General features: G+C 39.0%; 1 protein-coding gene across 2 annotated transcripts in view; it reads left to right on the forward strand.

Annotated features, from left to right (window-relative positions):
* Positions 1 to 12,146, forward strand: part of ADIPOR2 (adiponectin receptor 2) — a 48,952-nt gene that overhangs the window by 18,463 nt on the left and 18,343 nt on the right. For both annotated transcript variants that reach the window (XM_082488390.1, XM_082488391.1), the window contains exon 2: positions 5,577 to 5,812. In XM_082488390.1, the coding sequence (XP_082344516.1) occupies positions 5,645 to 5,812 (168 nt within the window). In that variant the 5' untranslated portion in view covers positions 5,577 to 5,644. The remainder of the gene's footprint in view (positions 1 to 5,576; positions 5,813 to 12,146) is intronic.

Here is a 12,146-nt window from a genome sequence, read left to right on the forward strand (position 1 = left end):
CATACACACCCTTGCTTTGTTTCTTTTGGATTGTAGTTTTGGAAAACACTTGGAATGCTGCTGTAGGTGTTTAATTCCTGAATTGTAAAAGATGGGTCAATCATTGAAACACTCTTAAGGAAAAAAATGAAAAAGGATAAAAGTCCCTTATTTGAAGTTGTACTCTTGAATCTTTCAATAATACTGTTTTGTTAACTTTTCAGCTGTGGCTTTCTAGCTTAGGGGCAATTCACAAATCTACTTAGTATGTATGGTTTTCTTATTTCTTCCGCTTTGCGCTATGCGTAATGAAAAAAGCAGCCAGCCAGTGGATAGCCCATAGTTAATGTGACCCAGTGTGGGTTAGCTTGACCACATGCACAGGTGACGCTCAACAGCAGTCTTAACTGATGTGACACAGCACTTGCTGTCTGACTTCCTCTTTCTCTCTCTCTTACCCAAACTCTATATGCCTGCCGTGCACTGCCACTGGTGCTTGCCTAATTTCCTTGGTAAATGGACCAGGGTGCCATGCGGGCAGAAAGTCAAAGTTGACACCCACCCCCCTTCCCCCTCTAAAACCCAGAACCCAACACCTTGCCAAGAGTTTGCTGTCAATGAACTCAATTGAGCACCAGTGCTGGTGCTAGGGGGTGAGGGAATCACATGGGTGATGGGATGATTCCAGTGTCACCTGAGAATAGTTTAAGCTTTTGTACGATGGTACTGAATACTGTTGGTGTTACTGTACCATTTGGGAGGGACTACTTGTGACAGAATCTCCCTACCAGAAGATAATAGTAGAAATAGAATGTGCCAAGAAAGCTACATTTTGTTTAGTATATTTTATTTCAGTCAACGTAGCCAGAACCAACTATTTTATGGGCAAAAATTACTGGAATGAATTTGCCATTTGTACCTGTGCTAACAGTTCTGGAAATGGAGTTGTGCCGATTTTGTTACTAAGGCCTAGTCTAAACAATTTCAGATTTAGTAAAGTTAGTCAACCCATAGGTGGTTTACTGTTCAATTAGCTTTGCTATTCTACTGGCGTGGAGGTAGCTGGCCAACTATTGATGCTGTTGTAGCTGTGATGGTATGTGGACACAGACAGGCAAGGCAAAGTTGGTAGATTGAGGTAGTATCTCAAGGCCTTCATTAAATATTGATGAATGTTCTGTGAAACAATGTAGCCTGAAATTTTCATGATGAACTTTTGTTCTTTTGATAACTAACCTCTGTTAGGGTGAATGAGCTAATTTTATGAAGATTTGTCCAGAGTGTATATATTGCTTATGGTAATTTAAGGGGTGCTTTGAAGAGGGTGAGCAAGGAAGGAGCATACAGTGGATGCCATTGTCCTGAACAGGAAATTTTCTATCAGAAAGGCTGTTGATCAATGAGAGGGGAATGGAGGGGGATGCCATTTTCATTATTCTTCCAAATACCAGCTATAGACAGAATGAAATAGGGATCATTGAAGGGATCATTCTTGTGCTGCTTATAGGAGTAACATACTGGGAAGAGCTGGATGCTGGAGAGATTGCTTTGCTTAGGGGTAGTGGGGGGTAGTCTGACCATCTGGGACTGTGGTTTATCCTTAAAAGGGAGTTACAGATCTCTTAAATGTAACTACAAACACTACCCTTAGCGTGCTTTCTTTGCGTTGCTACATGTGGCATTGTTTAGCGTAGGTAGAAAACCAGCCCTTTTGCCAGGTGAATTCTAGGAGGTTAGAAAGGCCGTATCACTTATCCGGGGCAACATCCAGGGAGATCTTACAAAGAATAGTAACATCAACCTGTGGTGCTTAAGTTTGTGTAAATACTCTTCCCTTGTTTTCTTAAGGAGTGAAACAGTGTCCTAAATGTCCTCTGTAATTGTGGATGTTGACTCCTCTGACATTGCACAATTGTGAACTGTTGAAATAGTTTTGCCTTCCAATTCTGTTTTCAGAAAGATGATGAGTATCTGTCTACAGCTTGAAACTGGCAATAACTCTCCTTGCCATGGGGGTGACTTCTGAACTGGGGTGGAGTGAGCATCTGGGAGTGCTGACCACTTGGGTTTTGTAGGTTGTGTGGTGGCAGCAGCATATTAAGTTGACTAATGTAGTGCTACCTTTTGTGCTCATGGGGTGTGTTTAGAACTATGATAATATTAAACTGGTAAGTCCTTTCTAAAAGCTGACTTAGCCTTTAGAAGTTTTCTATATTAAAAAAAAAAACTAACAAACCAAACTCTGTAGATACTTTCCTCGGCTGAATTTAAACACCACAGGAACTCCCTGCTTGATCTAGATTCTGATACTACGCTTATTATATATGCATTCATTAAGTATATTTTAAGTTGTACATGGCAACTTCCTCTTAAATGGAAGCTAATTTTAATGAAAGTTTTTGTTCGGATGCTGCAAAAAAGCTAAAGGACTTAAATATAAGAATTATAATCTCAGTGAAACACAATCTCTTTCAAGACCTCAAGTGGTCTATAGCTTTCCACCTTCCAGTTTTTGTTTTCATGAGCTACCTACTCTTAGACACAGAATGGGGCAACAAATCTCTTCACTCACAGTGTTTCAACTGTCATCTTCTGACTAGATGCCACTGATCATACTTAGACTTCACATTTTCTTAGGAAAAGGTCATCCTAGTCATTCAAATCCTTCACTGAACTGTGGAGTCATAGAAACTTTGTAATAGAAATTAAAGACCATCTATGGCTTTCGTGATCATAATTTCAGACTGCTTGCTTTCACTTATGAACAAATAGTTCTGGCTATTAGCACTTTTCTGTTGGCAACTCCATGTTGCATTCAGGCACGTGTTTTTGGCTTTTGTAGTACATTTTTAAAAAGGACTAAAACCCAGTAGTGATGCTTTTGGACTATTTTTCGGCTTGCTTACCTTTGCATGCTCAGTAATGGCAAGCATATTTAGCACTAAAATGATCCTGCATGAAGGACAAGAGGGAAACATCTTAGTTCATTGAGCAATTCCTCTGTCATTTCAAGAAATGACAACTTCTATTTATGCAGAGCTCTAAAGTTCAACTCTGCTGAATGCAAATCTCACTTGGTGGAGGTGAAATGCATCATTTATTTTTAACCTTAGTGATTGCTTGGCAGCGAGTGCTAGCGAAGTAAATCTTCAAGGCCTGATTTCAGAAGTCTCTTGGCATTCTTGTATCTTCTTGTATTAGAAGAAGCTTTCGCAAGCATCTTGGCCAATTGTGGTTAAGCCTGTTGTGTTACTTGTTACTGTGTCTCTTTGAGTATTGCTCCCACAGTATCATAGAGGTGATATAAGGACATGCTCCCAGGCAATATAGCAGGTGATACAGCACACAATAGCAATTCTATTGCTTAAAGCTGGCAGAAAGAAAAACTGGTAAAACTTGCTGGCTAAATGTCTAATGCAGATTGAACAATCTGTGAAACTAACTATGGCTGTTTCAACAAACTACCAATTTGAAATGTTGTGTGGAAATGTGTGGTAGGGGTGTGTGTTTGTAACCGTTGTTTACAAACTGCTGCTCTGCTTACTTGTATTCTTGTTTTGTTTTGTTTTAGCTACAGCTTCAAATTGGTACAGTGTACTTTACTGAAATCAGTCTCTTATAAGTTGCCTTTTAAATTAAGACACCAAATCAGTTTCATATTAAACTGTAGTTCCTGTTGCATACTCTTTTCTTTCTTCCCTAGATCAGTTTTGCCAAATGGCAATGTGACAAAGTCTTAATGTTTCTCGCATAAAAATAGAATTGCGAATTGGCTGCTTGAAATATGACAAAAACAGTCAAGATTTCAGTTGTTCTGTGGCTTTCTAAATATTTGTTCTTGGTCTTAAAATCCACTTGCTCAACTTCTTCATTGGGCTTCCTGTGTAATGTTGTTAAACCTTGGCTTAATTCTCATGGGGTGATAGTCCTGTGGCTCTTGTGTTTACCAAGTAAACAGCTGTGGCCATTTTAGATGTTACTTCTCAGATGGAGGTTACTGACCCTGTGGTGGAGTTAGCAGGAAAGTGGGCATACCATCTGCTCTGCTGTTGTATTGTTCATCTTACAATCTTGGGTGATTAAAGCAGTGTGCCATACTGAACTCGGATAACCGAGGTATCATTTAGTTCTGTGAAATCTGTTACCTGCTCATTAGCAGCTCTCTTCTCTGGGGACTGCCAGGCAGCTGAGGGGATATAATATTACAAACTGCTGCAGCAAAATTAACTATAGCACATTGTCAGGGCTGAGAATTATCTTGCAGCGATCATATATAAATGAGATTAGTCCCTGAAAGGAAGGAGTACATTATTTATTCGCTTTTTGGAGGTGACATTTTATTACAAGACTGCCAATATCAGTCCCTCATCTTATGCTTTTAATTTGCTCTCATACGTTATGACAAAGTTCAGCATCTTTTATTGGGCACTAAAATTCCAATCTAATTATGCACCCTAGCCAGTTAAAACTTGTTAGATGGGTTATCTTAATGTTATGTATTAGTCACATCCAAGTACTTATATGCTACAGTAATAGAATGACACCAAGTGATTAGTACAAAACGAATAGATTCGCATTCAAAGTGATTCTGAAGCCTCAGCTGAGCGCTAATTCATTCTGATGGCTTCTGGCACTCTGATTTGTTTCAAAGTGCTCTGGCTGTTGGGGCCTCCCCCAAGGCAACCAGTGTCAAACAGGTATGTCTTGACTCGCTATTGAAGTGACCACCACACAGCGATGTACAAGATAAATAGGTAACCAATAATACTCTTGGATGAGGGCTCAGATTAACAGGTTGTCATTAGGTAATTTCCTGCAAACTTATTAGTCTTCAGCATCTTGAGTTAAATTTGCCCCGAATCCTTTTTGCTGTGTTGTAAGTGTAAAATATAGTTACTTTTCTGAGTAGAAAGCGTGGGTTATGGTTTTCTGGGAGAATTATCTGTTTATGGCTGCTGTGATGGAATGAATGGTGTTTAAGTCTGTCTGGTCTAAATCCTTGTATAAATAAAGGTACAGACTCATTGCTAGCAGTAATTGTGAATATGTTAATTTAAGCAGGGGAAACTTAATCACTGTGTGTACTACTGCCCTCCTTGCAGTCTCTCTGAAGTTAGTTGCTGCTTGAGCTCTGCTTGCTTGCTACTACCCAGGCAGCTGTACCAGTGTTCTAGTTTTGGTGAAACCTTACCCAGATGACTTGAAATGAGCTTAATATCCACAAAAAGCTGGTAATTATTGTGTCTGTGATAAGTGGTTTATTTGTAAATAGTATTAACAGCCCAGTGTTTGCAACTTTGTGAAAATAAAAATATCTATAAAAACATCACTGTGAATTTACTGTTTTATGGAGCTCACTTTCTATCATCTTTCAAAGTTGTCTTTAACTTGTGTTAGGATATGAAAGTATTAGTGGTCACAAGAATTCATTGTTCAGCAGTGTAGAAGTCTATGTAATTGATCCCATGGGAGTTTGGGCACATATAAAAGCAGTTGTCATAGCTGTTTGGTAGCTTTTAAGCATGCTTTTATTCCACCCAGCTCTTGCACTCTTCTTTTTAACTTCAGTTTAGTTATATAAACTGTTTGTCTTTCAGAGCCAACACATAATCAGCCAAACCGAACCAAGAGGAAGCAGAATATCTGAGAAGGCTCCCAGCATCTCATGAATGAACTAACGGAACTCGATAATGCTGGTTCTCCAGAGCCAGGTCTACGGCTCAGAAAAGGACACATGTCTGACACCGCAACAACACAGGCAGCCTTTGAAGAAGACAGCTCTAAGCAGAGGCTTCTTTTAGTGGAGCCACCTCTGTCTTCTGACCAGGAAAGTGTAAGTTATACGATTTATCTGTTAAGTTTGCTAGGAAAAATGACTTTTGATGTAGGCGCTTCAATGCTTGAAATAAGTTCCCGAAATGTGAACTGTGAGGATACAACCTCTTTATACCTGCTAAATAATTGTAATAAAACCAGGAAGATGCCAGAAATATTCACTTGAATGTATGCAGACTTGGTTGACAAGACAGAGCATAAGTGTAAGTTTATCAGCTTTATGGTTTTTATTCCCTCCTCAAAGAAATGGGACTCGTACTGGTTTGTTCTCTGCTGAGACACTGCTCATATCAAAGACTTTTGATCTGTAACTTCCAACTAGTTACAAGTGAAAGGAGAAGATACATTGACTCTGAATGTAATCTGAACCTTGATTAATTGCTGTTGTCTTGGCGATTAGGACAGAAAAATCCATTTGGAAGCATTCTTGTTGGAAGAATGGCTGTACTTGATGAGACCAAACTTCCACAGTGCGCAATATCCTATGTCGGACAGTAGCCAGTAAGAGACTCATAAGGAAGAGTACAAGGCTGCATTACTTCCCTAGGACACTCTCCCAGCTTTTTGTAATTGGAGGCTCACAGATTTCCTGAGCCAGAGGCAATGTTTTTGAATTTTTGGTGCATGAGCCTTTGTAAATTTTAGCAGCCACAACATCCTGCGGAAAGGCATTCCATGGCCTTAATTAAGTGTTGTGTACAGGTAATGTCTCCAAGCATTGGACAGAAGTACCTTCTGGTTAGAGAGTTTCAGAATTGCAATTAATGGTTCTCCCAGGATATATACAGGTGGATATCAGTTAAGTGGAAGAGGCATTTGGCTTAGGCTCACTATTAAATTTATCATGGCTTAATGAGGTTACTGTATCAGTACAGCTACTGTGTGGTTTTAGCCAGCAGCAAAAACACGCTGGTGCTACTTAACTTAGCCTTCAATGCAGACGAGTTAGGCTGTTGCTGTAATTGCATTTGCCACAGGTTCTGGGTGTGTGCATGGACCGCTATCATGGTTCAGCTGACATGAGAACCTCTGCTAGGCTGTTTTAACTTGATTAGTTTGGGCCCTTACTGAATTTAGTTTCAAGTGTCCTTGTGATGGGAAGTCCTAGCAGGTATTCATGGCTAATAAGCCAAGCCAATGCACTGTAGGTTGTACACTGCTAAAACTTCTATAGGACATTCTCAGAATCCTGATAACAGGAAATGCCTAGGGTCTTTTTCTTTGCATTGTATGGAAGGTTGTCAAGCATGTGTGTAAGGTGCAAAGTGTTAGCTGATAGTTGAATTTGCTAAGGTTAGAAAAAAGAAAAGTTGGGTTGTACTAACAGATATTTTGAACATACATATGTTTATCTGACAGTGTGTTTGGGATCATCTCTTTTGGAAGGCTGTTTTCATTCTTGTCTCTGACTCATCCAAATAATTTCTATTTAGCTAAGCAAATGTACAGAAAGAATTACAGGCCATAACCAGTTACGGGCTTTTACTTTGTGCTCTTCCATCTTCAGGCAAGAGGTAATTCACATTATTCAACCAGGAAAGTCAAAGTGTTTAATTTTAGAATTTTGGAAATAAAATGGTTAAAGTATTCTCACGCTGTCTTTGGCTTTTTCAGACCTTCTTAGCATGTGTTAATCCTTTTGTTTTTTTGGTTGCTTTCATCCTTATGACAAAAGTATGTGTTTTGGCTCACTAAAAATATTTAGCTTTCTTGTATTTGATGTCTTCCCTCTTTCTCAGTCTCTTAAAATGCTGCCACAGAAATTTGTTTTTTGCCATTTGGGCATTGCTGTTCTGCCTTGAACTGCATCACTTTCTGTGCCATATATGGCCTCCAGCTTTTCTGACCTTTTTTCAGCCTAAACTTTTATTCCCATCCTCTGTGATTTCTTGTTTTTAATAGCGTGATATCTTTAAATTCTTTTCTTAAAATGTTGAATACTTAATGGTTCAGATAGAGTGTTTTGGGATGCTCTGTCAAAAGTACCAATATTATCTTGCCAAATGGCCTTTATTATGTGACATACTGCAGTGTTCTAAATAATCTGGAAAAAACACTATGCTATATATCTTCCTCTGTTTTGTATAAGCCCCAGCACAGCTGTTACTCAAATGCCAGCTAGGATTCACTTTCTCAGTAGAGATGACTTATTAGTTCAAAAGCATGATTTTCTTCTGATTTTGAAGGGGCTCTTATTTAGATAACAGTAATGTAAGGTTATTGTTCTTCTGTAGATGTCAGTAGTACTCAGGCACACAAGCTAAATGCAGCCTTATAAAAAGACTGAAGTATTGCCCATTACATTAGTATTCTAATGGCTAAATTCAACCATGTTGAAGCAGACAGTAACAATGAAGGAATTCCTATGTTGGAAGAGGAATGTAGATGAGACCTATATAGTGTCTTGATGGTAGAACAACCATGGTCATTTAATATGCTTTTAAATGCTTCTACTTATGACAGGCTAATCATATTGACTTTGTTGAATATCATAATATAGATGTATTCTAATAGATACAATACTCCCCCAAAACTTACAGGGCCTAAGATTTGAGATACTAGTGTAAAAATGTGTGTATTTTTATTCTGTGATAATATTGCATTGTTTAGTCTTCCTATTGCCTCCTATTACCCTATTTACATCATTGCAGCTCCTTTATTAGTATAAAATCTGCCCCAAACTCCTCTACAAAAATCGCTTCCCTCTGCCTTCTTGTATATCCACTTTCTGCTGTACTTGTAGGAGGAAGCAATCTGAGCTCTTAAGAGGTGGTAGTTGCATTTGATGAATTGTCTTAATAGTCTTTTCAAGGAGGTGTGTGGAAGCCATACCACTGTGGTGTTCAGCATTATTTTCCATCTCTCCCACAGCTTGCATTGCATGCTATCTAATTTTCACGGGCCAAAGCATTGTTCCTCTTTAGAAATAAAGCATCTTCATGCAAAAAAATTGAGGTGATATTAAGAAATCAAATTTAGTCCTAAAAATTTTTTGAGGCCTTTATCCCTGACACCAGTAATCTACCTGGCTGGTTGCGTAGCTGTGAACTTAAAAATTACATTCAAGATCCTACTTTCTGTAAATTGTGGCATTCACTGAATACATGTAGCAAAGATTTACTAGCTGTAGTGAGCATGCTTATCCAAAATAATAATAAAACTACATGCTTCTGCAAGTGCTGTTCGTCTGCCAGTTTGATAATGGTGCTTATAAGAAGATATGGATCATATAAAATCAATATCCTTTTCCACCTGGTCCTCGTAGTCTGTATTTTATCCCATAACTCTGCATTCTTTCCTAGAGTGCATATTTGTTGATTATCCCCTCTTCCAACTATCTGTTCCAAAGAGTAGATACACATCTTGTTACCTTGTTTAAACATGCAGTTACTGTAGTGGCAGATGAGTGGTGTACCTTTTGTGACTGAGAAATAGTAACCGTTTCTCTGAACGTTAAGGATTTGGTGTTGAGAAAAGGATCAGGCAAGCTGCATAGGTCTTCTTTCTTCCAGCAATTTAAACTCTTTCACTTTCTCTAGTTTACGTGTGCTGATAAGGCATTTTTCAGGAGGTGCTTCTCTCCTGTAGCATGCTGGATTGTCTAGCCTTTGGGACATAATCTTCTCTCCTAGTGTTTCTGTGTCTCAACTGCCTTTGTAATTCCAACAGTGATAGTTCCTAAAGAAATCTCTCTTACTGTGGCTTTGTTAAGCTGACACAATTAAGTGCATGTGACTTCTTATAACCTGATGAATGGGTTCTTTATGCAGCCCTAGAAACCTATGCTTGATTCTTTCCTTTTATACCTTAACCTGTCAGTGACAGGAAGCAAACAAAAGAACCGTTTTCTTTGCCTTTACTCCAGTGTTTCTGAATGATGATTCCTTTCATACAGTTGAGCTGTGTTGTGCAGTTGTCCTGTGTGGCACCGAAATGCACCCATGAAGTGGAGACCTGTTGCTCTGAAGTGTTTGATAACATAGAGTAAGGGTTTGGGAGGATGTTTGCATAGCTCTCAAGTGATCTGAATGGACAGAAGAAATTTGGGCAAATACTCATCGCAATTGCTTCTCAGGGAGCATGGGTTTTGACTTCAAGCTACCTGCATGTAGCTACAAGAATCTTTCTAGAGCATAAATACCAAAGTGACTTGAAGGAGGTAACAGATTTTCAGGTACAAAAGAAAAGTTTAGAATAATTAGAAGGTGAGCAAATAACTTGAGGCTTTTAATTTGAATAGTAGAACTTACTCAAAGCCTTTTGTGTTACAGAATATGTATGTATTATCTACCAAAATAGACCACAAAAATAGTTTTGGTATTGACAGAAGGGTGCATGTAAACTCATGGAGTTCTCAACTTGTCTTTGTGGTGCATGCCATCAGAGTGAAAAAGATTCAGGTGAAGTCTTGAAGGCCAAAGGTAGACATTTGAGCTTTAAGAATAGTCTTTCTGCAGCTAATATTCGTAAATTCTGATTTCCTTACATTTTTTTCCTCTATAGATTTACTTGCAAGCTTCTTGCTCAGTTTGAAACAATTTAGCTTTATTTTCAATCTACCATTTTACTATTGGTACTTGGAGTTACGATTAAAAACTTGGCATCTGCTTCTGTATTTGCCTTTTTCCTGCATTGCGTTACAGGTTTTGTTGGTAGATGTCTTCTGAGTGTGTATCGGAGAGGCCCGGCATAACAGAATTTGAGGTCCCACCAAAACATGTTTGCTTTTGTTTTATAGCAGATTATGTTCAAAATTTGTTGTTCTGTAGGCTTCTTTATCACCTCTTCCTTTCTTCCATTTTTGCAACTCTTGGGAAAGAATGTTATTTCTTTGAAAGCATGTGAATTGCCTTTTTACTTCAGATCAAAAGTTCTTAACATCTGAATTTCTCCTTCACTTGCTGTTCTAAGCACTAGAAGTAATGCATATTTTACTCAGACTTCTAGTCACTGAAGTAAGTGTGTGAATCTAGTATTTTTCCCTACAAATATGCCTCTTTTTTTTTTGTACAGCAAAGCATTTTTGGATAAACAGAGCAGAGTATCTCCCAAGTATTTCCACTTAAACAGTATGAAGATGCGATACATCTATGGAGATTGTTTCCAGGCTCCGCAGGCTTGAGTTGATCAGATGCTAATGCATCCTTCACGGACAGTTGATGTGCCTGGCTTATTAACAAGCTTTTAGAGCTTGAGCGTCTGCAGAAAAGACAGAAACTGGTGACCTAGTCAACCATGAGTAGACAGTATTCTGCACAGAAGACTGGTAATGTGGGAAATGGCCATGTCTCTGTGTCTGCCCTGTCTCCCACAAAACTCCCATGTGAATTAACAAGAAAATTGTAATAGGTTATGGCTTGCTGACTTGCAGCTGGGTTCAACTGTCTCCTATTAGTCTGGACAGTCTTAGCTGTTTGAGAGGGGAAGTGTTGGTACTCTGCTGAGTTTGCTGCCTGCCAGCTGGTTTTGTAACCATTGCTTGCTGTGATGCATGTTGAAACTAGGAGAGGGAGGGAGCGGTTCTGTTTATAATTCACTGGCACAACTGTTTTCCTGGACAAGGGTTAGATTCCACAGTTTTTGCCTTTGTTCTCTTGGAGATGGTATCTGCCTGATTTGGGCAGCAACTGGGGACCTGATGGCCTTTCACAGTGGTATAAGGGAAAATAGCATTGTATTGGTTGGTTAACTTGCATCTTCTTCTAACTGTTTTAGATTGATTGAGTCTACTTTTCTGTTAAATTCAGCAGTACACTTTCAGTCTTTGTTTATTTTTTTTAACAGAGTACTTTTTTCCAAAAAACCCAGCGTGCTTGATTTCTTTTTCTGCTGTTGGGATTAACAGTGACAGAGGAACAGAAGATGGCACGTGAGAATCTTCTGTAGCAGAAGCAATTTCTACAAGCTTTTCCCCAAAGTGCACTGATTAGTGCATGCGGGCATTGAGGTCTTTGGTCCTTTTCAAATACTGAGCATTGACAGAAAATCGGTAGCTGCTACTGCTTAGAGATTCAACAAACCCATTTCATCTGAAGATCTTTAACGAGGTAGCTGGTTCTAATAAGGGTGTATTAGCAAGGTTGCTGAAGCCAAGATGTGACTTGGTCCTAGGACTATTTGCTAAAGGAGTGTTAAATGTTAGTGCTTGTTTTTAATGAGTGCCAGCAAGCAGTCACCCATGACCAGTTGTATAAAACTGTTTCCAAGTGCTGTATTAAATGGAGTGTAGCTTTTATAAGAAGGTGACCTACAAAGGAAAAATACTAAACTCCAGGAACCTTCAAGCACTTAACGTTTTGACCAGTAGGCTGAAAGGGGCTTTGGCACAGTGC

Source organism: Vanellus vanellus, assembly GCF_965231255.1.
Source record: "Vanellus vanellus genome assembly, chromosome: 1".
In the NCBI taxonomy this organism is placed as follows: Eukaryota; Metazoa; Chordata; class Aves; order Charadriiformes; family Charadriidae; genus Vanellus; species Vanellus vanellus.